At 64.0% G+C, this 26,940-nt stretch overlaps 1 protein-coding gene across 8 annotated transcripts; it reads right to left on the bottom strand.

Annotated features, from left to right (window-relative positions):
* Nucleotides 1-26: 26 nt before the first annotated feature.
* ARHGEF11 (Rho guanine nucleotide exchange factor 11) lies at nucleotides 27-26,304 on the bottom strand. Of its 8 annotated transcripts, none has more exons than XM_037370855.1 (42): nucleotides 26,129-26,304; nucleotides 19,611-19,646; nucleotides 18,394-18,485; nucleotides 17,794-17,892; nucleotides 16,422-16,471; nucleotides 16,265-16,322; nucleotides 15,536-15,714; nucleotides 15,344-15,415; nucleotides 15,067-15,186; nucleotides 14,814-14,868; nucleotides 14,665-14,741; nucleotides 14,078-14,218; nucleotides 13,820-13,894; nucleotides 13,447-13,548; nucleotides 12,975-13,073; nucleotides 12,348-12,390; nucleotides 11,780-11,876; nucleotides 11,579-11,701; nucleotides 11,252-11,275; nucleotides 10,673-10,817; nucleotides 10,344-10,440; nucleotides 9,784-9,813; nucleotides 9,247-9,373; nucleotides 8,946-9,125; nucleotides 8,469-8,516; nucleotides 7,777-7,964; nucleotides 7,522-7,668; nucleotides 6,968-7,047; nucleotides 6,354-6,479; nucleotides 6,140-6,257; nucleotides 5,508-5,686; nucleotides 5,339-5,414; nucleotides 4,919-5,086; nucleotides 4,705-4,792; nucleotides 4,086-4,187; nucleotides 3,732-3,814; nucleotides 3,427-3,657; nucleotides 3,054-3,329; nucleotides 1,743-1,835; nucleotides 1,098-1,303; nucleotides 764-950; nucleotides 30-671 (listed from the first exon to the last, which is right to left on the bottom strand). In XM_037370855.1, exons 1-42 carry the CDS (start codon nucleotides 26,158-26,160, stop codon nucleotides 622-624), a joined length of 4,599 nt encoding a protein of 1,532 aa, XP_037226752.1. In that variant the 5' UTR covers nucleotides 26,161-26,304; the 3' UTR covers nucleotides 30-621. The 8 variants fall into 8 exon arrangements, with proteins under 8 accessions (XP_037226758.1, XP_037226754.1, XP_037226755.1 ...); XM_037370856.1 differs by having other exon boundaries at nucleotides 14,078-14,215; XM_037370861.1 differs by lacking the exon at nucleotides 1,743-1,835 and having other exon boundaries at nucleotides 27-671.
* Between the last annotated feature and the right edge of the window lie 636 nt (nucleotides 26,305-26,940).

Below are 26,940 nucleotides of genomic sequence, written 5' to 3'. Positions count from 1 at the left end.
CAGTCTTGGCTCTATTATATATAATATATATATCGGACACCCCAGCGCTGGTGGCCGCGACCCCTGGGGGGGAGGGGGGGGAGGAGGGAGGGGGGGGGGAGCAGGGGTGGGATGCACCCCAGCCCCCACCCCAGCCCCCCCCTCGGGTCACCGATTGTCACCGGCGGCGAGCCCGGTGCTCGGGGCGCCCTGGCTGCCCCCCGGGCGTGGGCTGGGGGGGCGGCGGTGGTTATTTACAGGAGGGGGGGGCACGTACGTACATATTTATAGGCAGCGGGGAGGGGGCCGCAGCACGGAGAGGAACAGAACAAAGTGCATTTATACAGACTAGATCCAGCTCTCGCGGCCGGGGGAGGGGGCACGGGGGGGGGGGGGGAGGGGGGGCGGGGAGCGCCGAGCCGGGGCTGCCATGCGAAGGGGTGAGGGGGGGTCCCGGCTGCCGACCCCGCTGGATTGTGCTCCCTCCTTCCAGACAAAGCCCCTGGCGGTCTGGGGGGAGGCTCCCGCGGCAGGGGGTGGGGGGCACGGGGGGGCTCTCGGGCAGCTCCCCGGCTTTGAGCGACTCTGGGGGGGGGGAAGAGACACCCCCCCACCCCACCCCCACCCCCCTCGCCACTGTGGCTAAAGGCCGGTGTTGCGAGCGGGGTCCTCGGCGAGGGGGGCTCTGGAGCCTGGAAGAGATGGGGAGAAAGGGGTGAGGGGGACAGGGGGGCAAAGGGATTGGGGGGGGGGCAGGGAAGCGCTGCCTGGGGGTGGGTCTTACCTGGGGCGTTGGTGGCAGGGCCCTGCAGGCTCCGGAGGGCGCGGGACAAGGGGCTGTCACTGTCAGGGCTGGGGGGCCGCTGGGACCACCCGTCCATCTCCGGGGCTGAGCCCCCCAGCGGGGTGGCATCGGCTGAGGAGCTGCGCCCCAGGGACCGCAGCAGGTCCCGGTGGGCTGTTTCCACAGCCTGGGGGGTGCCCGGGAGAAAGGGGGCCAGGTCAGAGGGGTGGGCACAGCTTTGGGGTCCAGGCCCGTGCCCCCCTGCTGGGACCCCCACCCCCGCCGCCCCCGGCTTTCCCCAGTATTCGGGGGCGGGGGGGGGCGGGGGGCTCACCTTCAGCCTGTTGAGCTTCAGCGTCAGCTGCTCGATGGTGCGGAAGATGAGGTCCACGTCGCAGAGGGGAGCTGGGGGGTCCGGGGACCCCTCGGCAGGGCTGGGACGGGGGGGTGCCTCCTGCGGGGAGCCCCGCGGGGGGCTGGAGGGGGGCACGGGGTCTGGCTGGGGGGGTCCCGTGGGCATGCTGACGTAGAAGTAGTTGCCTGGAGAGGGGACGAGCGGCGTGAACGGAGCCGGGACCTGCTCGGCTGGGTGTTGGTGGCCCCCGGGGCGGGGAGGGGAGGGGGGGGGTGTCTGCCTGAGGTCTTGCTCCCCCCCCCCCATGTAGGGGGCAGCAGGTTGTGCCCCTTCATGTCAGGATCCAGCCGTTTCCAGCTGCCTCTGGGTCACGGTGGGGGCTGCGGTGGCACTGGGTGACCTTGGCCATGGGGACAGGTCTCTGTGTGTCCCGTCCCCCCCCAACAAGGACAGGTCCCCCCAAGTGACACCGCCCCCCCGGCAGGGACACACGTCCCCTTAGGGGACACGGTGCCCCTGGAGGGACACAAGAGCACCCCCTTTGCTGGGAAACGGGACCCTGGCCCTACTGGGGACACTGGGACACCCTGCGGCTCTGGGGAGGGGATGGGGGGGGCTCTTTACCATCTACATTAGCTCCGCCTCCTTCCTGCAGCTCAGTTTCTGATTGGCTGCTGCCTGGCGAGGGCGTGGCCTCCTTAGCACCCTCCACCTGGGCTGTGCACCCCGAAAAGAGAGGGGGGAGGGAGAGGGAAGGGGTGAGCAGGCCCCGCCACCGGCACCCAGCACCGGCACACCAGTATCGGCAGCCAGCAGCAGCCCAGCACCAGCAGCAGCCCAGCACCAGCATCCCAGTATCGGCAGCCAGCAGCACCCAGCAGCAGCCCAGCACCAGCAGCAGCCCAGCACCAGCATCCCAGTATCGGCAGCCAGCAGCACCCAGCAGCAACCCAGCACCAGCATCCCAGTTTCAGCAGCCAGCAGCATCCCAGCAGCCAGCAGCATCCCAGCACCAGCATCCCAGTATCGGCAGAAATCAGCATCCCAGCACCCAGCAGCATCCCAGCACCAGCATCCCAGTATCAGCAGCCAGCAGCACCCAGCAGCATCCCAGCACCAGCACCCCAGTATCGGCAGCCAGCAGCACCCAGCAGCAGCACCCCAGTTTCAGCAGCCATTAGCACCCAGCAGCACCCCAGCACCGGCACCCCAGTATCGGCAGCCAGCAGCACCCAGCACCCAGCACCAGCATCCCAGTTTCAGCAGCCAGCAGCATTCCAGCAGCCAGCAGCATCCCAGCACCAGCACCCCAGTTTCAGCAGCCAGCAGCACCCAGCAGCATCCACCAGCAGCACCCCAATATCATCACCCAGCACCAGCACCCACCACCAGCACCCGCTATCAGCACCCCAATATCAGCACCCAGCAGCACCCAGCACCAGCACCCCAGTATCAGCAGCCAGCAGCATCCCAGCACCAGCAGACATCAGCACCCCAATATCAGCACAAATCAACACCCTTCACCAGCACCCAGCAGCACCCCAGCACCCATCAGCACCCTCCACCAGCACCCCAATATTGGCACCGAGCACCACCCAGCACCAGCACCCTCCACCAGCACCCCAATATCAGCACCAGCATCCCAGCACCCAGCAGCACCCTCCACCAGCACCCCAATATCACCACCCAGCAGCACCCAGCACCCAGCAGCACCCACCACCAGCACCCGCCAGAGCCCCCCCCTCACTGGGGCGCACATAGGAGAGAGGGGGCTTCCCCCACACCCCTCGCCCCCCCCGTGGAAGCCCCCTGCCCCAATCCCACAAAGCTTGCGCAGGCAGGCAGGGAGGGAGACCCCAAATCCCAGCGAGGGGCAGGTTGGGGACAGGAGAGGGGTGCTGGGCGCCCGCCCCCCGCTGTCACCCACCCCAATACCTTTTCGGACGACTTTGTAGCTGCTCGGCTCCTCGGCAGTCGGACCCGTCTCAGTCTCATCCACACCTTCCTGGCTTGGGGGGGGCTTCATGTCCTCGGGGGGGGCGGGGGGGTCCGCCAGCACCTCCTGGGAGGCCGAATCCTGGCTGGAGAGCACCGAATCCCAGGCCTGGCCGGGACCCCCGATGACCGAGGGCGTGGGCGTCAGGTCATCCTCGGGCTCCGCGTCCCGGCAGGGCAGGAGCCTCCGTAGGATCAAGAGCCGCAGGTTCTCCACTGGGATGGGGCGTGGAGGGAAAAGGCGGGTTTGGGGGTTCAGCTCCCCGTGGCAGAGCGGGGGTCTTCCCCCCTGGAGCCCCCCAGTGACACTCACCATCCTCCAGCGCCGCCTCGGCCAGCCCCTCCGTGCCGACCCCCGGCAGCGGCAGGCGCGTGGGGGGTCCCGGCCGCTCAGCTGGGAGGGGGTCGGTCACCTCCCCGTCGACCCCCGCGGGCAGGGGGGCTGCGGGCAGCTCTTCCTCCCCTTCCTCCACCTCGCTGCCCACCGGCTCCTCCAGCAGCGCCGGCGGCTCTTCCCTTCCCAGGAGGGCGCTGGGATTATCCGCTGTGGGGAGAAGGGGAGCTGGTTCAGACCCACATTCCGTCCCCCAAAAGAGGGGCAGGGGGCGGGGGGCTCACCTGGGGGGCAATCCTCTGCCTCCGCCGCAGAGCTGGCGCCCTGGGACAGGAGCGGGGAGACGTCGGGATCCTGTAACACCAGCCTGCGGGATGGAGAACATTCCTTAGGGAAGAGGCTGGAGCCAGGGGCTCCCGGGCAGCACCGACCCCCAAAGACACCCCCCCCAAAGTGCCAGGTGGTGCCCCGGCCAGCCCCCCCGCCCCCCCCCCAGGTCCCCAGCGAGCAGGGAGGACCCTGTCACCACCTCAACCGCCCTCTGGAAAGATCAGCGACCCGCTGGCCTCAGCCCCCAGCGCCCACCAGTACAGCACTGGGATAGGATCCCAGCTCCCAGCAAGAGCTGGGTTGCTCACCCGGGGGGTGCCACACGGGTGGGCTCCGGTGTCCGGCGCTTGGGGGGGAAGGTGGCGTTCCTCGTGGCACTCTGCACCGCCTCTTCCAGCACCTCCATCCACCTGCGGGGCCCAGAGCTCATCAGCTGCCCCCCCCCAGATAACCCCCTGCCCTGCCAGGACCTGCCAGGACCTGTCAGACCCCCCCCCGGTCCCCATTCGGAGCGCGGCGATGATGCCCCCCACCCCGCTGTCACCACCCTTCGCACCTACAGAGCACACGGTAAGTGCCAGCACCCGGCTCTTCTGCCCCCCAAAAGACCCCCCTGGGGAAGGACCCGCCGTGCTGGGTGACCCCCCCAAAGACCCCCTCCTCTCCCGTGCCCACAAAGGTTTGCGGGGGGGCAGGCGCCGGGCTGGGGTCCCCCTGGGAAAGGCTTTTTTTTCCTCCCGGGAATTTTGGCAGCCAACAGGCTACCAGGCTTTTCTAGTATCTATTTTTTGAAAGAACAGAAAATAACGCTGCTTGGTTTAAGAAATCCTTGGACTGTGGCAGCTCAGCTGCCTGCTGCACCCCCCCCTCGCAGGGGGGTCACCCCACCCCTCCCCTCCCCATGGCTTCAGCCCCCGCCACCCTTACGTGTTTTTCTCCGAGGACGTCAGTGCCACCAGCTCGTAGATCTGGGGTCCCAGCTCCGAGGTGCAGATGATGAAGAGGGCTCGTTTATCTGCACGGGGTGGCCCAGAGCCATGAGGAAGAGGAGCACGGCAAGGGCTTCAAGACAACCCGCTGACACGGCTGTCCCCAGCGGGGTCACAGGAGGACGCGGCTTCTCCCTGGTCCTTGTCCCTACCTGTGGCAACGGAGCGGATGAGCACCGAGTTGAGCTTGAGGACGGGGCTGAAGGTCTGTTTGTTGTCCGAAGAGCCCAGCGCCGTCTTGCTGTGACACTTGAGCACCAGTTTCTCGTCCTGCTTCTGCAGCAGCACCAAGAGGTCCTCCAGGAGCAGCACGTGCAGGTCTGGGGTGGGACAGGGGACAGAGAGCCGAGGCTCAGCCAGGGATGCGCTCGCAAGCCAGGTGGAACCTCCCTCCTGGCTGCCAAGAGGGACGATGGCCCTGCAGATGTGGCAAAGGGGGGCTAAGAGGGTCCCCGTAACGCTGCTGGGGCTGGAGGTATCGTGCCCATGTCCTGGGGGATGCTGTGGATGCAGGGGAGGGGGGGGGTCGTCTCCCAGCGCTCCCAGTACCGGGTGGTGGGGAAGGTCCGTACCCACAGTCTTGTCCTTGCTGATGCGCCAGGTGAGTGGCCCTTCGTGGATCATGCGCCGGGAGGTGAGGTCCAGGCTCTGCAGGGAGCCGAGGGCGGTGGTGAGCGTGGGCTGGGGGCCGGGCAGACCCCCGCTGCCCCCCCTTCCCCCGGCTGGTGCCCAGGAGCTGACCTTGAACTCAGCAGCCAGCGGGTTGCTGGTCCTCTCCAGCGAGGTGGCATCCAGGCGTTTCTGGTAGCCTTCCAGCCGGTGTCGGTTCTCCGCTCGCTTCACCGCCTCGTTCACGTACTTGAGGATGTCCCGGCACTGGTCCCGGGCTCGGCACAGCTTCTCGTGCTCCGAGGTGCCCGCTGGGACCGTGGGGAGGGGACAGCGGGTCAGCCAGCAGCAGAACCCACAGGAGATGGGGTCGTCCCCGTCTCACCGCCCCAGGTTCCCAGCCGCATCCTGGGCACAAAACGCCACCAGCCCAGGGCTCCCTGCCGACGAGAGGGAGATGTCCCCCACCCCGCGACCCCCCCGGCACAGCTTTCTGCTGGAAAGGCAGCACATCCCCCCCCCCCCCCGACCCTGGGATCTGGCTCTGGCTGGCCACAGAAAGGCAGGAGACCCCCCTGGTCCAGCTTTCTGCTAGAAAGGCAGCACATCCCCCCAACCCCCCATTCCAACCCTGGGATCTGGCTCTGGCTGGCCACAGAAAGGCAGCAGCCCCACGGCAGAAGGGAAGGACGCGCTGGAGGTGGGAGCAGGCAGCCAAGCAGCCCTGGGGACAAGCCCCCCCGGTGTCCCCCCCAGCCCCTTACCCTCGGTGTGCTTGATGATGTTCTCCAGCAGCAGCGGGTACTTGGTCAGACGCTGCATTTCGGAGATGATCAAGTCCTTGAGCTGCAGGCGCCGGCACTGGGGGTTGCTTTCTGCTTCCTAGGGCAGAGGGAAGAGGGTGGAAAGCCCCGAGGTGGGATCAGGGGGAAGCCAGGGGAGCCCCGGGACGAGGAACTGCCCAGGGGAGGGACAAACCTGCATGAAGATCTGGAAACGGCTCTCCTTGCGCTGCTTGGTTTTGATCAGCTCCAGGGCAATGGATTGGTAAGAGCAGAAGTCAGCAGCCACCTGCTGGATTTCCTCTTTGGCCAGGCCGTCGAACTGGGGGTGTGTGTGTGTGTGTGTGCAGGGGAGAAGTGGGCTCAGGCACCCCCAGGCTTGGCCCTGACCCCCCCACATCTCCCCGAGCTCGTTTCTCCCATCTGCTGCGAGCCAGCAGCCCCCGCTCCCCCACCCAGATGCTGCCGGTACCCCGGAGCATCCTTCGCTGAGGGAAATCCTGTTCCCATCCCTAATATTTCACGGATTTTCTAAGCCCCCTCCCCCGCCCCCAGGTTTCATTTTGCAACTGGGACGCAAAAGCTGTGCCCCCCAGCTTTCTCCCACCGGTCGCTGAGAAACAGGGGTCACACAGAAACGGGGGTGACCAGCATCGGACCAGCCATGGTCCAGCTCGTCTGCTCTTGAGCGCAGCCACAGCCAGAGTGACAGTGGGGTCACCTCCACCTCCCCTGCAAGATGTCAAGCCCTCCACGCTGGAGGACAAGAAGATGTCCATGGGGGCTCTACCACCCCTGTCCCCCCCTTACCCGAGACAGCATGAGATCCCCAATTTCTTTGATGATTGGTCCTTCTTCCCGGAGCTTCTTCATGGATTCGGAGAGAGAATCTGAACGAGGATGTGAGAGACAAGACAGGACTCACGTCAATGAGGCACCGGGGCCACCCACATCACTCGTGGGAGCACCCACCAAGCTGGCAGGGTCCCTGCTGGGCACGGGTGCAGGTGCGGGGAGGGGGCTGAGAGCCACGTGGGCTTCGATTGCTGCTGTCACGGGTGCAGCATGTCAAGGAGCGTGACACTGAAGGCGTGTCCTGCAAGTGTGCTACACCAGGGGCTGGTACAGACCAGGCATCCCAGACACAGGCGCTGGAAAAGCCCGGAAAAAAATCAGGTTTTGGATTGTTCCCGGGAGAGGGGAAGAAGAAACGGGAGCGGCAAGATGGTACGATGCCCTCAGCGGGGCTGGTCTGAGCGGTGTGTGACCACGCAGGAGCCCGGGGTAGCCGCGGGCCACCCTCTGCTCCCACTGCAGGGGGGTATTTCCAGGGAGGAGCAGGATCCGAGCGGGATGAGGCTTACTGTGGATTTCTATCAGGTCAGGGAGGTTGGGGAAGAGGAGCGCCAGCTCTTCCCGGGACAGCAGGCTCTCCTTCTTCATCCGCTGGTAGAAGAGGAGGTCAAGGACTCGGAGGATGCGGAGGTGAGACCCTTCGGTGGCAAAGAGCTCTGTGCAAAAGGCACAGGGGTGGAGAAACGCCCGGGGGAGCCTTGAGGTGCCGGGGGGACGCTGCTGGGGGGGTCCCTCGCGTCCCTGGGAAGCCCCCTGCTTCTTACCGTTGATCACCTCTTGCCGGTCAATCTCCTTCTGCGGTAGGTTGGCCACCAGCTCCCGGCTGACCGTGTGCTGCCAGTTCTGGGAGTCCAGCTCGGGCTCCAGGTCGGAGAGCTGGCCCTGCTCGTCCTCCAGGAGGTGAGGCAGGAAGGGATCCACGCCGAAACCCAGGTTGGGCGACTCGATGCTCCTGGGAGGGTGAAAGGTGGCGGTGGGAGTACTCTGCAGCCACCCGCAGCCAGCCAGCCCACCCCGCAGCGCTCCCAGTACAGCCAATATCTACCTGGGCCCTATTTCGGCTTGAAACCCGGGGCCTTCAGCACAAGAAGTACAAGCCTCTGACTCTTGAGCTAAAAGCCTAGGTCCCCCAGCAGACATCTATATAGGTCCTTTAAGCTCCTGCGTGAGACACAAGGGAACAGAGGTGCCCCCTCGCCCCAGGAGGATGGAGAGCTAACAGGGGACTCCCTCCCGGGGCATCGCCTCCCCTTGTGCTCTGTCAAGGCTGGCTGACGGGGAGGGAAAAGCTAGGAAGGTGCAGACGGAGCCCCTCTGACCCCCCCAAAAGCGGGGGCACAGCCCCTGCACGCCCCTACAGTGACCCTCCTGCTCTGAAGGCAAACTGGCCCCCGGGCCCCGGGCTGGCTCGGGGCGGCGCGGTAGAGAGGGCAGAGAGCGAGGCTGGGCCACTCACCTGCGTCCCATCTTCGGCGTGTACGGGGGGGTGGGATTTTCCAGCGACCTGAGGAAGGACAGGAGAGTCACCCTCGTGTCCTGACGTGCTGGCCCCCTTCCCCCCATCGCTGCACCCCACGGGGCAGCACCCAGCAGCATTTCTCTAAGCCCCTCCAGCCGTGGCACCGGTGCTACCGGCTGTGAGGTTCAGGGCACAAATGGGAGTTAAATGGGAATTAAAAGCCCAATTCTCGGTTTTCCCCTGGGAAACGCCGGCCAGGAGGCTCTGCAGGCACTGCGAGGCCGGGACCACCCTGCCCTGCGTGCCTGGGGCTCAGCCTTGACCCACAGGCTTAGCAAGAGCTTTCCCAGGAGAGTGTCTCAACCCAAGGCGTTCAGCCTCCAGACCCCCGGCTGTCCCAGCTGCCCTTTGAAGCCAAACACACCCAGGGGACCCCCGGTCCTCCCTGCTCGGGGCTCGGACAGCACCTCCCACCTCGTGGACAGACTGGAAGCAGAAGATGATGCTGACTGGTGAAGTCTCGTGGCCTCGGCTGCGGCATCCATGTCCACATCGCTCCGGGAGCGAGGCACGTTTTCTGCTTTCCGGGATTTCTTCATCTCCTCCCGGCCTTTCAAGCTCTCCGAGCGGCCCAGCTTGACCTCAGCACGGGAACTGTAGGGGAGACAAAGGCAAGAACAGGCTGAGCCTGGTGGGATGAGCAGGGATGGATGTCCCTGTGATAGAACAAAACCCTGAGAGCGCAGGCTGCCCCCGCCACCTCCCCCTGCCCTACCCGTCTGACTCCAGCAGATCCTCAGGGAAGCTGCCGGTGGAGAGCCGCTGGGTGCCAGGCTCCTGGCTCTCGTAATGCTGGTTGTTCTCAAAGTGCTGGATGATGTTCCTCACATTGCCGGGTTTGACTGTCAGGGGGAAAGCAAGGAAGCAACCCCGGTGAGACAGGGCTGGGCACGGCTGGGCAGATGCTGGTGCTGCCGCCCACCCCGTGGCACCACGGCCTCGGCCATCTGCCCAGCAGAGCAGCATCCAGCTCGGCTAAGGCGCTGGCAGCATCGCGCTCGCTCATCCAGGGGCATTCCCCGAGGCTGGCTGCCAGCTTCCTCGGGGTGATGCACTGAGAAGGCGCCCGGGATGCTCGAGCACTGGGTGGGAATGGTTGGCTGCTGTGGGCAGCCCTCCTCCCGGACCCCATGGCACCCATCCGAGCCCACCCCGACACCTGGTGTGACAACACTGGAGTAGCTCAGGGGGGACACACAAAATAAAACAAAGCACATGAGGTGAATGGCAAATGAAAGAAGAGGCCTTTTACCTTCAACAGGGGACAAAGGGACATGAAATGCTGAAAGGAAAAACAAAAATGAGATGTCAAATCAATCCTGCATTTCGGCAACGAAGGAGGCAAAGAGGGAACGTGTGAGCTAACGACATGAGAACTCAAAGCAGAAGGGGAGGAAGAGGAACACAGGCACACACACGTGTACACACACACATGTATGTGCGCACACTTGCTCTCCGCCACCTCAGCCCCCCCAGGAGCTGCGGCACTTTTAAGGCACAGCCAGCAGCCCGTAAGCCTGCAGGACGGGGTACGGAAGATAAATCTCGGGGGGGGCAGAGCTCGGCTCTGCTCCCTTCCCGCTCCCCTCAAAGCCACGTGGGAGCAGGGGCGGCTGAGACAACAGGTTTCCAACGAGCGGCTGGAGGAGCGCAGAGGGTGGCTGACGAGAAATGCCTACAGCCAGGTGAAGAGGAGTCCCACGGGTGCCAAAGGCCACCCGACAGCCACCAGGCACCCCGACGGCCGCGGCTCCCCTGCAGGCAGCAGGGAGGCTGGGGGGTACAGCAGCCCAGCAGGTCCCCCATACTCACTGCTCTGGGAGGAGATTTTGGGCTTCCCGATGTACTTGAGGATGGGGTTGCGCTTCTTGTCTTCAATGGCATCCTTTTCCTTCTTCGTGCTGCTGCTCTGTGGGGACACCCGAGAGGAGCAACGATAAAAAGACATGCCACCCCGCGAGCCCCGGGGGGGTCCCCAGCCTTTGCTGCACTGGCTGAATGCTGCGGCATGAGCTGTCGGGAAAGGGATGGGGCTGGGATCCAGCTTAAGCACCTCCCCAAGGCACTGGGGGGGGGATGGGGATCTCCGGAGAACCCCTCCTCAGGTTGCCTCGGAAGATCCAACAGCCAGAGCCACCCACCTTCTTGGTCTTGGGGAAGAAGGGCAGCCACTTGTCCCTGTCCGGGAGGGACGGAGCCTTCTCGCTGGTGCCGGCCACCCGGGGCTCCCGGCTGCGGATGCCTGTGTGGTTCATATACGTGCTGAGGGCAAAAGCCATGGGGGAGCTGGAAGAGAGGAGAGCGTGAGGCTGCAGATCCGACACCAGGACAGGGCACCGCAGGCCAGGGGGGAGGCTGGGACGTCCCGCAGGGCTCTGCGGGGAGAGAGGGTCCTTCCCTCCCCAGGCAGGAGAGGATGCCCGGGTTGGGATGCAGGGGGAGTGAGAAGGCAGGAAAGGCAAGAAGCAGTTGAAGGGGGCGAGCTGGGGTGGCACAGGCTGGCAGGGGGCTGCGGCTGGCACACCAGGACCCCCAGGGAAGCGTTCACCCTTCCCCAGGCACAGCCTGAGAGCCCACCAGGGATACCCCTGGCATGGGGAGAGGGTGCCAGAGGCCGGCACGGGGAGGGGATGCTCCTGCGATTCCTTTTGCCTCCTCAGCTAACAGCTGTAAGGCAGTCACATCTGGACGTGCTCCTGCCGTGCCCTGGGGCCACTCACCTCCTGTCCTCTTCGTATTTCGACCTGGAGAGAGAGACGGGGAGAGATCAAAGAGCTTGTTTGAAACAGGCTCCTCTACCCAGCCCCCAGGCAGGGCGCTGGCGGCACCCAGCCCTCCACCCCGCCATGCCCCCTGCCCACACTGCACCCAGCGCCTGCTCCAAACTCTCCTTCCCACCTCCGATGGCAAATGCGTGCATCAAGTCGGACCCAGGAGCAACGCTAAGCCCGTGTCCCATCCCCTTCCCCACGTTCTCGCCCCAGATCCAAGCCAAGGCGCTCCCCCACGTGCAGGGCAGGGAGCCCCCACAGCAGCCCGGCACTCACAGTATGTCGCCCAACTGGGCCAGCTGCTTCTCGGCCACTTGCCGCTCCTTCTGGGGGTCCCCATCCAGGTCCAAGAGGTCGTTCTCCCCGTACAGGCTCCCCAGGCCCATGGTGCGCTTTGTTCTGCGGAGGACAAGGGTCAGGGCCACCCGCACGGGCAGGAGCCCACCGAGCTCTGCGGGGCACCCAGGCAGCCGTTACCTGTAGTCCTGGATCTGCTCCTGTATCTCGGGCATCACCATCTCCTGAGCTTCAAAGAGGGCGGCTCGGACATCGTCCCCATTCCGCAGGCGAGTCTCTGGGGATAGGAGAGGAGAATCGGTGTCACCAACCAAGGCTCAGCGTGCAGGGAAGGGCACAAGGGATCTGCTGGCAGCCTCAGGGTCTTGGGCAGAGCAGGGCAGGCGGGGAGCCCGCAGAGCCTCTCTGCTGGCCTCCCCCTGCCAGAGCACAGCGTCCTTCCCAGTTGGTTTCCAGGCTGGGACAACCTGTCTCCCATTCTGCACACCCAGGCTGAGACACCTGCCCACGATAAATCCCCCAGGACCACCGGGGCCGAGCTGGGGGAATGCTCAGGAACCCCAGTCCCAAACCTCAGCGCACCCTCCCTAAGAGAGCAAGAGGCAGAGTCCTGCAGAATTCCTTTGGGATGCCGATTTGGCACCCTAACAAACAGCCTTCGTCCAGGGTGAAGGTGCCAGTGGGGCAGACCACGGGTGTTAGGGCAGACCCCCAGCTGCGGCACCCCACGCGGCAGCCCCTCACTCACCGATCTCTGCCAGGAGCTGCTCAGACACCTTCACTCGGAGAGGCTGGGGAGGGAAGGCAGAGAAGAGTGGCTCAGCGCTGGGTCGCTTTCCCCGTGCAGCGAGTGGGGCTGGAAGGGGCTGGAGATACGGCACGCACGCCACAACCCCGCTCAAGCCAGCGTGGAGAGCGTGCCCTGCGCTCCTGCACCATCGCCCGGTGGCAATTTCTGCAGCCAAAGGGGCGAGAGCTGGGAATCTCACACAGCAAGCGCCCAGCCCCCAGCGCACAACCCCCTCTGGAGCAGCACCACGGGAGCCCACTCCCTCCAAAGGAGCCCTAACGGGAGTGCCTGGAGCTCCGGGAGTGCCTGGAGCCCCGTCCTCGCTGCCGGGACCCTCCTCTCCTGCCTGCACCCAGCTTCCAGGCACCAGGGCAGCCGCAGTTGTGCAACATGTGGTTACGCGCCTTATGCAACCGCTTGCACCGATGCAGAGGAACCAGCAGCAGCAAAGCAAGGTCAGTGGCAAAAACACCATTTAAAAAGCATCCCCAGGCAAGGGAGGTGACAGGTAAAGCTGGCTTTCCAGCTGGTCCCCTGCAGGGACAAGGACTCTTGTGCAGGCTCACAGCCAAATCCTGCCCTTACCGCGTTCCTATCCAAGAAGATGTTCCAGATGTCCTTCCCCAAGACCCGGGAATCCTTGGCTGTCGTCTGCTGGCAAACGTCCGTGCATAAGTAGAAGAGCTGCAAGGAGGGGAGAGCAGAGGTGGGCAGCGAAGGAGGAGGAAGGTTTCGAAGTGGGAAGGTGAAAGGCTCAGGGAAGCAGCGTCCGTGAAACACGTTCCCTGGGGTCTGGGGAGGGCAGCACCCCACCGTGCCACGCCTGGGAGGAAGGGGAGGAAGGGGAGGAAGGGGAGGAAGGGGAGGAAGTGTAACCCTACGCTGCGTTTCCCTCTCGTGTACACACAGCTGGGGGAACCGCAGGCTGGCAGCCCCTGCAGCAGGGTGACACAGAGCTCTGCCCAGCGGCTCAGCCAACGGGCGAGAGGAGGGTGCCAAATATGCCAGCCCAGCTGCATGCCACCCCCTGCGTCGGTGACACCGGCAGGTCCCTTACCAGGGGGCTGGGATCTGCCTGGGAGAAGATGTAACGCAAGAAGACCCCCAGATGCGCCGGCCGGGATTTCAGCTTGCCCAAGTCCTGGAAGAGGGAGTCGCACTGCGCAGAGAAGGGACCAGAGGAGAAAGAGACAGATAGGATGGAAAGGAATTAACTCCTCCGGATTAGGCCCATCCCACAGCTCAGCACCCGGATAAATCCCCAGCTCCCGTGCTCCTTTCCTCATCCCAGCCGGGCACTTCCCTCTGCTGGACCAGCCCATCCCTGGATGTCCCCTGGGATGACGCCTAAATGCCACCAGGTGCCAGGGACCACAAAGGGACCCAGGCGGGAAGGGGACAAAAGCCGAGAATACTTTGGACACCGTTACCTCGTTATTGAAATATCCCAGGTCACAATCCTCCTCCGGCCCGATAATGAGGGGTCGCCCTGTCCGGTCTAACCCCTGCCAGGGAGAGGGGGGACACAGTTCAGGAGCCAGGCACCCCGGCTTTGGGGGGACACCCTCCTCCTCCCTGCAGCACCCCCCCACCCGCTCCCCAGGGAGGCTTGCAGCACGTCTGATCGGGTCCAGCACCCCTCAGACGCCCTGGCCCTGCAGCGGGACCCTCCCCCAGCCGCAGCCCACCTGCTCGGCAGAAGGGGTGCCGGGGGTGTCGGAGCCCTGCCGGCGATGGTGCTGGAAGAGGCGGGCGGTGATGACCGGCGAGGTCCGTGGGCTGTCCAGGCCGTGGTCGGAGAGGACGGAATTGCGGTTCAGGGAGATCTGCTGGGGATGGCAGCGCGGGCGTCAGGGGACGCAGGCTGTGGGGACGGCCAGGCTCCGCACCGGGAGATGCCACCGTCGCTCACCCACCCAGCGGCGCCACTTGGGGCCACCCTGAGAGCGGTTCCCAGGTCAGAGACCGTAAAGGGAGACAGGCCCAGGGAACTTGGAAACCACAAAACCCCTCGGGGACCATCAGAAAAGCCAGAAAACTCCAGGGTCCCCTTCATTTTGGGGGCAGACACACCAGGCTAAGCGCTACCAGCCCAAGAAATTCAGAGCTAAGCCGGCATGAGAAGGAATTCCGTTCGTTCAGAGGGCAAACAAATATTGGGGTTGCAAAGGCAGGTCCCTGACCCCCAAGGATGCACAGACTGCTTCATCACCATTCCCAGGGCCCAGCAGAAGTTGGGGTGGGCTCCCCACGGCCGCAGTAACCCCGCTCTCACCTCACTCACGGAGGGGAACCGCTCCGTCCCGGACTCCAACCCACTGTCACCGTCCTGCGAGTCCAGGGAGAGGCGTCCTGGGAGCAGACAAGAGATTGACCTGCCACGTTCAGGAGATGGGGACGGTCCCAGCCACCAGCACAACCCACCTTCCATCATCCTGAAACCGGCCAAGCTGGAGTCACTGCACAGCTGCCCCGAATCCTGCAACGCAAGGAGGAGTGTTGGACCGGCACGTGGGGACAGCCAGGCACCGGCTCAGCAGGTTTTGGAAACGAGGCACGTCTCCATCACTGTGCCCACCGCCTTGGGAGGGTCTCCCCAGGCTCCAGCCAGGCTCAGAGGGAGCTGGCGGGACGGCAGCACCCCTGAACCGGGTATAACCCCACTAATTTCACATACCATGGAGCCACCAGTCTCCTGGAGGATTTTGAGCTGCAGCTGGCTGACCCGCCGGCGTGCTCCCTCGATCTGCTCCTCCACCGCAGTGGCAGGGTTGCGGCTGTACACCTCGTAGAAGCGCTGGGTGGAGAGAGGAGAGGGGATGCTCACCTTGACCCCAACCCCATAAGCCCCATCCCACCGCCCACGAGGCAACGGGGCTGAGCAGGTTCGGTGGGCAGCGGGCTGCAGCACACGCAGGTGACAGTGTGCTGCAAGAGCCGTGTCGCCGTCGCACCTGTAACTCTGCCTCCTCCTGCCGCAGCATGTTCCGGAGAATCTGTGTCGCGTGCTTCTGGACTTCAGGGTCCTGCAGTTTCAGATGGATGCAAAGGGACAGGCTGAGCTTTGCCTTCCTCCCGCCCCCCCACGCCGGGTGGCAGCGTGGAGGGCTTGGCGGGGGGTGGGGGGGCACCGCGCTGTTTGCTACCTGCAGGGGCTTGGGGTCGGTGATGCGCTGCGGCGGGGGGAGCGGCGGGGGAGGAGGCGGTGGGGGACAGGCGGGGGTGACGCGGGGAGCCCCTGCCACGCTCATGTCTTGCTGAGAATTGGAGAGCCCCACCGAAGGAGGGGGAGAGCCCAGGAGGGTCAGAGCGACGTAGGCACCAGCTGGAAAAATTGGGCAGTGGGAGAATGAGAAAGACCTTCTGTTATTCACTCTCTCGACCTCAAACGTCCGACGGGCATCACAGCATCAGGGTGGGCATGTCCTTGTCCCTGCAAGCAGCGAGGCCACCTCTGCCGTGGCGGGTGCCAGCCTGGCCCCCCCTGCAAACGCTCACGGAAGGACCGAGACAGGTTTTTCTCCCTGTTTCCCCAAGAATCAAGCGCTGCCCTTTGGTGGGATCCCGTGGCCTCCCACGCTGGGGAGGAACGCGGTGCCCCTCGCCACGCTGCAAGGCTCGTGACTGAAGAGGGAAAGACTGATTTGTCTTTTTAGGACCCTGCTACGGGGCAGAAGGTCTCATCATGGGTGCAGGAGGTAGCGGCCAGCTGCCACCAATATCCTCAACCTCAGCGCCTCCTCCCATTTCACCCACAGCAGCAGCCTAAGCAGGACGGAGCGGGGCAGCCAGGCAGAGCAGCTGGCCAGTGGAGACCAGGGCTGCTGGTCACCTGGGATGAGAAGGAGCCACCACAGCTCCCTGGCCATACTCACACTTGATTAACTTCACCACTTCGAGGTGAGAGCTGTTGGTCACCATCGTGCCGTTCACCTGGGAGAGGAGAAAGGGGGTCAGCAAGGCTGGTGGCAGGGAGCGGGGCGGGAAGCCCCACACGGAGAAGCAGCGGGGGAGACAGCTGGGGACGCTCACCTTGACTATCCGGTCCCCCTCCTGCACGCCGGCTCTCATGGCCGCCCCTCCTGTGACACAGGGAGGAGAGACAGGCATCAGGAGGGACAGGGGGGGCAGCAGGCAGAGCCAGGGACTCCGCTCCCACCGGCCCCACGTCAGCCTGGCACGTTCTGTGCCATTCACCCTGCCAGGGTGGGGGCACGGGGACCACCGGGCACCCAGTTCCCGCGGGAGAAGGCTGGTGGCCGGGCCTCGGGTGCTTCACGCACGGCAGCCAGCACACATCCAGCTCACGGTTGATCCAGACAAGCCCTCCTCTGCTCACCCAGCCGGAACCCAGCCCTTTCCATCTGTCTTGGGATGCAAGAGGGGGCCCCAACCTGTTATCCCACCATCCGGGCTGGCTCCGACACATCTAGAGAGCCACCACGTGCCTGGACCCAAAGGCAGGAGCGGGGCCCAGGAAGAGCAGCACTGCTCTGTCTCCTCTCCCCCCGCCTGCTCTTTCACAAAGCTGCCGAGGTTGGAATACATGAAAAAATCACTTTTCCTAAAGCCAAAACCAAGAGGAAAATGTTTCCATTAGGTTCAACTCCAAGCCAAGGGCCTGAGACACGGCAGCGAGCTCCGAGAGTGGAAAGTACGCCGGATTGTTCAGATTCTTTCGGCTTTAATGATCTCGTTATTGGCAAATGAAGTGAGCAGGGAGAGGGGGGACAGGACTCCAGGCTGTCCTGCACCTGGGGAGCTCGGCCCTGCCCCCCCAGCCTGCTGTGGGGTAACCGGGCTGATGTGGGGGGGCTCCCCAGGCAGATCCAGTTGCGGGAGCGAGGCACTCCAGCCTTAACCTGCCCTTGAAACTCGCAGCATTTTCCCTTTCCTATATTCTCATTTTTCCTGGCTTTCGGGCTAGAGGGGGGGAAGGGGGAGGAGGTGGGAACATCCGCTGTAAAATAAGCAGCTCATTGTCTATTTAAATTGCTGCTCCAAGCCCTGCCACCCCGCAAAGTCATTATACAGCAAAACCGGCAGCGTCTCCCGCAGCACAGCGCCAAGAGCAGCGAGCTGCTGAATCCCTGTTTACCCAGTGCTCCCAAAGGGAATCCCGCCCCCCCCACCAGCAGCAGCTCCCCGGGTTGTCGTACAAGGAGTGGGGAGAGCGCAGCTGTTTTGGGGAGCTCCCCCCAAAACCTCCTTCCTTCCCCGCAGCAATCGCGTCCTGCCTATCCCAGCTGGTGCCGTCATGAGCCCTCAAGCCAGCTTAGGAAGGAAAATCCCTTTCTCCCAAGTTTTCTCCCAAGGGACGTGGCTTTGAGTGAGCGAGGGGAGCCTTGAGGCTCCTGCCCCTCCTGCTCTTGCCCTGCCTGCTGCCAGCACTGGCCCCTCTCACCTGGCCGCACCGACTGCACCAGGACGACACGGTCCCCGCTGACGGTGAAGCCGAAGCCATGCTGGTCCTTCTGGATTATGACGCAGCGCTGGACCAGACCTGGGGAGGGAGAGGAGGGAGAACCAGTGAGGCTCCGAGCCTGGGGCACAGGCTTGGCTTGTGGGGACACCCCACCACCCCCAGTTTCAGGGGCTGCGGCTCCTGCCGGCTCTCCCGAGAACCAGCCACCCCACTGCCAGACCCCAAGGCATGGCTAATGCCTCCTCACCCTACAAACCCTTCGCGTGACGTCCCTCCTTGGACCCCTTCTCCTGAAAATGGGGTGCTCCGGCAAGCACGGGCAGGGTGGGGAGAGCCCCTGTCTGCGGGCAGCTGGAGCATCATCCCTAGCCCCACCGGGCAGCCGAGGAAGGGTCCTGCCCTCCCCCGGCACGTGCAGCCTGGGCTGGGTGACTTTGGGAGGGGCGCAGGAGCCGTGTCCCCAAGGGTGCTGCAAGGACTGGGGCAGGTGGCGATGTGCCACCCAGCTCCCCGTGGGGACAGGGCGCTAAATGCGGGGCCTCCAGTGCAAGGGGGGGGGGGGGGGGCAGGCAACCCTACCTGTGGTTTCGGAGGAGTCAGAGGGCTGGCGGTGGTGCCCGGGGGACCTCCGCTCTGAAGACGAATCACCCAGGGAAGACAGGCTGCTTAACCTGCGGAGGAGGAGGAGGAGGAGGAGAGGTCAGGGAAGGGGACGGCTGGACGGAGCCATCCTCCGGCCGCAGCTCCTTCTTGGGCTTGGGAAAAACAAACGCACGGAGCTGGAAGGCGATGGCAGCAAGCATGGGCGAGTGCTGCCGCTCCTCCAGCTGCCTGTCCCCAAACCTCCCTTCACCAGGGTGAGCCCCAGCAGAGACCCCGCTTGGGGGGCCAGGACCCCCAGCTCTCGCGTTTGCTGGCAGGGAGGAGCAGCGGGGGCTGCCCGTGGCGAGCGGGGTGAGCAGCGGAGGCAGCAGGCGAGGGGCCAGACGCATCATGCAGCGCTGACGGGACGGAGCTCGGCGGCAGGTCTGCGATGGGGCTGATGGCAGAAGAGACACGAAGCAGCAAAGGAGGGGTGGGAGGGACAGACGGACAGACACGGGACAGTGACTTGCCGGTCCTGCCCTCTTGCCGAGCCTCGCCAGCCCCGCGGCAAGGCTTAGGGTGCTGGATGGGCACGTGGGCTGGGGCTCTCTGCGCATCAGGGGGGCACAGCACACCCCCTCGCCGCCGCGCTGCGGGGACTGCGACCACAACGGGGGGCTTGCCTGCACGGCTCCTTTTAGCCTTGGCGTTTATTCTCCAGCCAACGGCGGTCTGGAGAAGTCAAGGCTGGGGGAAAGCCATCCCTGCCTGCCCTGCTGGAACCAGGCCGCGCCAGCAGGCTTGCTGTGTGCGCCCCAGACCCACGAGCCAGAGGGAACAGCACGGCAGAGCCACCCCCAGCCTTTCCCCCATCCTTGGGGGCCTGGTTCTGCCTCCAAACCCGACTCCAGGCACAAAACGAGGGCTCCGGATTGCTGCCTGCCCTCTCCTGTGTCTCCGTGACCCCACGCCATCCCAGGGATGAAAGCCTGGCTCCGCTGTCCTGTTTCTCCTCCTTCCAAGCAAACCAGGCACAGCTCTCCCCTGCCGGGGCACGGCTGGTGGGGGGTCAAAAAGCAACGGGAAGAGTGGGAAAATGAAGGTGCTCCCGCGGGAAGAGCAGCCGGTCCCTGCCTTACACCCTGAAGGCTGCGATGAAGCGAGGGTGCAGGATGAGAGCACAGGCAGCCCCGTCCCCCCACCCCGCTTACCTGGGCAGGTGAGGCTGCCTCCTGCTGCCCGGTCGGCTGCCGGGGGGGAAGACAGAGACAGGGGTGGTGGCGGTGAGAGGTGGCACAAGGGACACCCAGAGGACAGTGGTGTGGGGAGGGATGGGGGAAAGAGGGGACAAAGAAATCAAGAGGCAGAGGTGTGACATGTGGCGCAGCGACAGCACGCTTCCAACCTGGGGGGAGGGCGGCGGGACCCCAAAATACCTCCCTGAGCCCGGCACGGCTGCGCAGCACCCACCGGGCCTGGGGCAGGGTTTGCCTTCACTGGTGCAAATCATCCTCCTGGCTTCACACCCTCCTCTGGACGCATCAACCCCAGCATCGCCCCTGGCATCGTCCCTTAGGGACCTGCCCGGAGGCAGGCGGGGGGAAGCACGGCAGGGGGGTCTCCTGGGCAAGCATCCCCCCCCCGGCAAGCCCCCGCCTGCCTAAAATATAAAAAATTCTCACCATGAAGCCGGGTGAGACTCTCAGCCCTTTGTGGGGGCCAAGCGAGAGGGTGTCCCCCGCCCCCAAACCACCCCACGGGGATGTAAAGCCGGAGCCCACAGCAGCGTAAACCCAACGGCTTCGCTGCCGTAGCCGATTCGGGAACTCCTCGTTGCCTGGACCATCTTCATCCAGACCTGACCCGTACAACCGCTATGCCACAGCCTCTAATTCACTCGATTACAACCCTGGCTCGTTGAAGTCGGGGATAAACCAGGACCACGGTGCGAAGGAGCACGGCTCCAGCGCAGGAGGGGGGTTGTGGAAGGGGATGCACGGCCAAAGCACCCCCAAGGGCTTCCCCAGGAGCTGGGGGCAGGGGTAGGACCAGTCCCTCCCATTTCAGAGGCAACCCAAGACGGGGCCGGGCACCTTCACCGCTTGAAGGGTAGGTGCAGGATTAAACCCGTGGGATTACCCAGCAGCCAGGCGGAGGGTGCTCGGGGCAGCTCAGACCTGCCACTTATCCAGGCCAAGGAAGGATCGGCTCCTCTTTCCGCATCGCCCCGGATGCCAGGACTTAAGGTGCTGCCGCACAGTGGGACGCTCATTAAGCTTCTTCGTTAGGGGAAGCTCCCCGGTGCCTGACAGTGCCAGGACCACGCGCAGCTGAGCCCCCAGCCCCACCAGGAGCCCCCAGTCTGACACCAGTCCCCCCCAGGGCGATGCTGACCCTGCACCCGTGGCAGGAGCCCGTTTCCATCCTGCTCGAAGGAGCCAGGCCAGCGCTGGCTTATTGCCGTCTAAAAGAGTAGTTTAATTCGGCTTTGCATAAGCTCCTTCCTAATTGACTTACAGAGAGCCCAAACATGCCATATTAAACCAAACGCTGCCAGCTCGACAGAGACCTGACCCCGGCGCCTGTTTCCAGCCGGTGAAGCTCCTTTCGGTGTCCCCAAAGACCAGCCCTCCGGTTTTCCTAAAAATTGTACCACCAGAGCACTTGCATGATGCCTCAATCCTGCAACGAGTCCTTGACTCACCCCACCCCAGCACCGCCGCCAGTCTCCAGACTGGCACCTGCAGCCACATCCTATGCAGCACCCTCCAGAGGTTTCTGCTCCCAGGTTATTTTCCCCAGTTTTGGCTACTTGGTGGTTAAATCACGGCGATTTGCTTTTCACCAACACGCAAGGGGAGCCAGACGCTCTGCAACGGGGGCAGGATGAGAGAGGGCAGGATGGCAGGGAGCGAGGGCAGGGCATCCCAGCGAAAGACCCAGGTGGTGGTGGGCACAGCCAAGTTAAAAAAAAAAAAAAAAAAAGAAAAACAAGGAGGAAAACCCGTTAAAGAGCAAAGCACGACACAAGCACTGCCACCTCGGGAGCCCACGCAGAGCAAACGCCACAATTAAAAGATTAAGAGAGGAACAGGATCAAATCCTCAAAGCAGGTCAGCCTCCAGCTGAAGCTTTGCAAAACGCTCTCTCCGAGACCGGGAGCCTTATTTTTTTTTTTTCCTCCCAGGTCTCCAAACGGCTGCTCCCTGCTATCCCAGCTCCGGGGAAGAGAAAACATTTTGTGAACAGCCGGTGCCCGCACCGGCATGCCTGGAAACCTGCTGCCTTTTGAAGTGAGTGAGGAGGCAGGTGGGGCCAGTGTCGGCCCATCAGCAGGAAAAGTTACAAAAAAAATAGAAATATATATGGAAAAAAAGGGGGGGGGGGGAATAAAAAAAACAACCAAGCCACAGCTTGGAAAGGGAAAGCAGTGTCTTGGTGGGATGCCTCTTGCGACTGAGTCACTGCTTCCACCGCTGCCCGATGCTACGGTCTGCGCTGCTGGTAGCACCAGGATTACCCGACATCTCTCGTGCCAAACCCTGCCGCTGGCCGCTCTCCCGGGCCACAGCCCCACAGACAGTTTCACATACTGGTATTCTGGGGACAGGAAGGAAGGAAGGAATTTCAGCTTAAAAAAAAAAAAAAAAAAGTACATAAAAATGATTCAGCTTCCTCCCCTTCCCCCTCCCTCCGAGGGAAAACGCTGTGTCCAGCCCCGACGCTCCTCTCGCTGGAGCAGCTCCAGCCTTGCAGCGGAAAGCTGGCCGGCCCTGCCGAGGATGCGCATCTCCCGGGGATGTCCCTCCGCATCCCTTGGGAACGCTTCCCGCTTCTCTGCTGAGGACAGCTGCCGGGGACGGAGGGTTGGGGCTCCAAGCTACCCGCTGCTCCCGCTCCGTGGCCGACCCATCGACTGCTGCACGATGACGCATTGGGGAAGCTTGTAATTACGCGTCTGCCTCTAAGTTTGCACGGCGAGGCAGATTTAAACCTTGCTAGGGTGTTGCTAGCAAATGAAAGAAAGAGGGAAGGGGGGAAAAAGAAATATTTCCCAACATTGTTGGCTGCCTGCAGACGCAGCTCGCAACGACACCCCCTGTCCCCGAGGAGATCTGGTTTTCTTCTCATCTTCTGAGCGCACAACAGGTTTCCGACTCCCGGCTGGCAAAGCACGTCAGAGCCCGCTCGAAGCGCGGCAGAGCAGCCCGCCAGGGACGTTTGGCCGGTGTTGGATGAAGAGCCCGGTGCCTCCGTCCCCGGTGTGTTTGTGAGCTGTGACCCAGCTCCTTCCCGGCAGCAGAGCCGGGATCCGGCGCGTCCCCGTGGCACGCAGGCTACGTGCGACTGCCAAGCCACCCTGCAGCTGCTGCCCGTCCGCCCGCAAATCCACGAGGCTGGAGTCATCCCGGATCCATCTGGGGTTTATGCAGCAAAGCTTTTCCCTCCTCTCTCTCCCTCTGCTTCTATACGTTATTATTATTTTTTTTCCACGGGAGGAAAGCAAAGCCTCAGCCCTCAGGAGGCAGCTGGTAGCAAATTTCATTTTGCAAATCAGATGCAAAGTCCCATGTACGCGCCACAGCAAACTGAATTTAAATCCCCGGATTCCTCCAGCAACTTTGTTGTAGCAGACAGGGGATTCTGCAAAAGCTTTGTTTAAACTAAGACTTTCAATTAAATGGGGGGAAAAAAGATAAATTAACACGACGAACGCAGCAGCCCTGGTTGTTTAATGGCGCAGCAGACTCCATTCCCCACATTTCTAATTGTCTGTGTGCTGCAAATTTTTGCAATGCCAATTCCCCACGGGGAGGAACGGAGGCTGAGCGCGGGGACAGCTGTGATTTCGGCAGCCAGTCGGTTACGCAAAATTTGTCGGGTTTTGCAGTTGCGATGCCTGCCCGGCTCGCTGGGCCGGGATCCCCCTGCACCGCTCTCTCCCAAAACAGCCCTGTCAGCCTCTACAAGGGGGCAGCCAGTGACGGGAGACCCTAAACAACCCCAGCTCCGCTCCTGCAGGCGGCGGTGGGAGCTCCAGAGCAGGATTAGACCCCAAAAAGGGACCGAGACCAGAGCACTCGGCCTGGCAAAGACCAGCAAGAGCTCAGGAAGAGCACGGAGGGGCTGCGGGAGCCATGGAAGGGGTGAGCAAGTATTTACATCTTAATTAGACAATGTTTGCAAAGCACTTTGTGCACGCACTTGGCTACATAAATGTTAAGAGCCACGAACCAGGGCACAGGAGTGGGGCGGGAGTCCAGCAGGGAAAGCAGCGCCGGGATCTGAATTCCCCACCAAGGAAGAGGCGGTTCACACGCAGCGCGGGGCCCAGCTTTTCTGGGAACACTGCTGGAGCACGCAGCAAGACGGGCAAGGACCGTGAGCAGCTCCAAATCGCTCTCAAGCTCTCCCGGGTGCTGGGCAGTGTAATCATTAACGGTGCCTGGAAAACAGACTGGCAGATCTGGTTTGTCCGGCACTGAGGGTGCTTTTGGGGTGCGAGATCCGTAGCATCGAGTGAGATATGGAATAACCTACCCCAAAGGGATGTTTGCTCCCCAACCTTCCTCCTAAACCAAAGCCGCACAGCCCGCAGTGGGGAAGATCACACCTCTTTCCACCAGTGCAGCTCAGGAATGGCCACTCTTGAAATGTTTTCCTCCAGCCTCCCCGTGGGCTCCTTCTACGATAAAAACCGTAGCAACAGAAGTGGTTAGAGAGCAGCGACTAAACCCACGAACAAGTCACGTCCCTGCTCCTGGATGGGGCTTGCTGGTGATGCACGACGCCCCCTGCATCTCCTGTCACCGGAGGAGGAAGATCTATACTGGTTTGCACTGGTCTGCCTCTCCTGGGAACCTGCCTACTCGCTGCGGGGCCTGCCTGGCCATCGATGGGCTGCGGGGACCAGTGGGCAGAAGCTTTGCTTGGTGGTGGCAGGAGGAGAGGGGCTGCTGGGGTGTTTTGGGGAGGAAAGTCCCCACATTAAGCCGTTTCCAAGTCATTTTTGTCACTGAAGAGCCGTGCCATCCAGCAACGAGTGACTCCTGGCTGGGCCAGGGCACTTCAGGCGCCTGACCTTAAAAAGCGGAGGAGACCGTGGCTATTTAAAGAGCAGAGAGAAGCCTGAAGCCTGGTAATGCCGCCCCGCAGCTCCCCGAGGTGGCAAGTCGGGCAGCGAGGCTCACAGGGCACGTCCCCGCTCCCACACGCCGCCGGGACCTGGTCCTGCCACTTCCCCGCACGGGATGGACACAAAATTCAGCAGCTCCTTCATTTCTGCTCCGGAGGGGCTGACTGCGAAGAGGCAAAGCCTCCTTGCTGGCCCGGTGGCCGGGTTCTCCGGCTAAGGAAGAGTTCCACAGAGGGAAAGCGTGGTGGGGTGGGTTTGGGCTCCACCCCAGCTCCTGCCTCGCACACATGTTCTTCACCCCAAACCAGGAGAAAGCCCCTCAAAGGGCTCGTTGGCGGAGGAGGTGGAAATACGCCGCCCGTCCTGCCGACAAACACACCAAACCAGCTTTCGGCGCAGCAGCACGTGCCGGGAGCCCACGTTGAGCATCTTCAACGCTGTCGGCCAGGGATGTCTCCAGTAGTTGTAGCATCGCAGCCACCCCCAACGCCCTGAGTCGGCTCCTTCTGGGGTACGGGGGGGGAGCGGAAAGAAAACCTCGTTTTCGGCAGAAAGCCACATGCTGGCAGCACAAAGGGGCAAGATCCACGTGGAACAGATGCTGTCGCATCCCTCTGGCTGGACAGGGGGTCCCAGCCCACGAGCCCCGCTGGGCCAGGGACACGGGGAAGCTCCTCGCCCTGAGGCAGGGCAGCCGCAATCCGCCTCCAACCCTCAAGTCACCCCAAAAGCAAGTGTCGGGGTTTGGGTTTTTTTTGTTTGTTTTTTTTTCCTGGGACTTACTCCATCAGCTCGCATCCTGCTTGCCCACGCTGGTCTGCTTGCACCCCAGAGCTGGATGCCGAGGGGTCCCGCAGGGGCCACCAAGGAGCCTGTTTCCAGCCCCCCCAACACATGTGGACCCCCATCATCTGACGTTGGGAGCAGGGAAGACGCCGGCAGCGCTGCCCACCTGGGACCCCCGCTGTCTGCAGCCAGGGAGGGGGGGCCACAAGCAGGACCCTCACCAGCCGCTTGCCCCCCCCCCCCCCCCAGTCTTGGGGGCAGAAGGCGAATACATCGGGTTTAATTAGCTTAATTACCTGTGAGGAACCGAGCCCTGGCAAGGATAACACACCACAGCGGCGCGCCCCCAACCCCTAAAAGCCCACCTGAAGAAATTCAGGTTAAAAATCGAGGTATTTGGGGGCAACCCCCCCCCCAGCTGCGCCCGGGGAAGGGTATTTAACAGGGCAGGAGTGAAACCGGGTGTTTCCCCATTTCTGATTTCAGCCACGTCCCCCCCCTCGGCTGAGGATGGTTTTGGGGTGGGCTGGGGTGGGTTTTAAGGGGGGGGGGGCAAAAGCCGGGTGTGAGCATCCCGGCGGGATGGGGGGCCCAAGAGGGCTGAGACACACACCCCCCCCCCGGGGGCCGCGGCCTGGCTCTGCCCCCCCTCCCCAAAACGCAGAGTTTGGCCCCAAAACGCCGTTTTTTTCCAGCGGGGACCCCCCGGCTGCCGGCGGGGCGAGGCTGGGGGGGGGTGGGTGTCTCCCCGCCGGGTTGAGCCCCCCCCCGCCGGGCTGCCGGCCCCCCGGCCCCCCCCCCACCTACCTGTCGAGGGCCTGCGGAGGCCGCACGCTCATGGTGCCTCGCCCGCGGCCCCTCGGCGGTCAGGGCGCCGGCAGCCGCCGCCCCGCTCCGGCCGCCACCATCCCCGCTGCCCGGCGGCGGCCTCGGGGCCTCGGCGGCGGCGGGGCCCGGCCCGACCCCCCGGCTCCGGCGCTGAGCCCGGCCCGGCTCGGCTCGGCGGCGGCGCGGCGCCCCCCGCCAGCCCCGACCCGCCCGGCGGCGCTGGGGGCCGGGCCGAGGGAGAGGCCTACGCCCGCTCCCAATCCCCGGGCTCGCCCGGCCCCCGCAGCCGCCGCCGAGGGGGCAGCGCCGGCGGCGAGCGGGCGGGGGGAGGGGGGTCGGGGACCGGCGGGGGGAGCCAGCGGGGGGGGGCACGGGAGGGGGGGGGGGCGCCCACGGGAAGACCCACCGGGGGACGTGGGGAGGGGGACACAGGAGACCTGGCTATATGGGACCCGTAGGGACAGCGGGGGGACACACAGCACCCATGGGGAGACACGGGTGGGGGGACCCACAGGGGGACGTGGGGCACCCATGGGGATGGCGGGGGGGAGGGGGACCCAAGGCGAGACCCTGGTGGGGGGACACAGGAGGAGACCTGGGTGTGGGGGACCCATAGGGACAGTGGGGGGGGACACCCATGGATGGGGAGGGGGCACCCACTGAGACACCCACCGGGGGATGCGGGTGGGGGACACAGGAGACCTGGGTGTGGGGGACCCATAGGGACACTGGGGGGGGGGGGGGGGGGATGGGCCCCCAGGGGGACGCGGGTGGGGGGACACAGGAGGAGA

Source organism: Falco rusticolus, chromosome 19 (assembly GCF_015220075.1).
Source record: "Falco rusticolus isolate bFalRus1 chromosome 19, bFalRus1.pri, whole genome shotgun sequence".
Taxonomy (NCBI): Eukaryota; Metazoa; Chordata; class Aves; order Falconiformes; family Falconidae; genus Falco; species Falco rusticolus.
The sequence above is the reverse complement of the archived record's forward strand: the minus strand, read 5'-3'. Positions and strand labels throughout refer to the sequence as shown.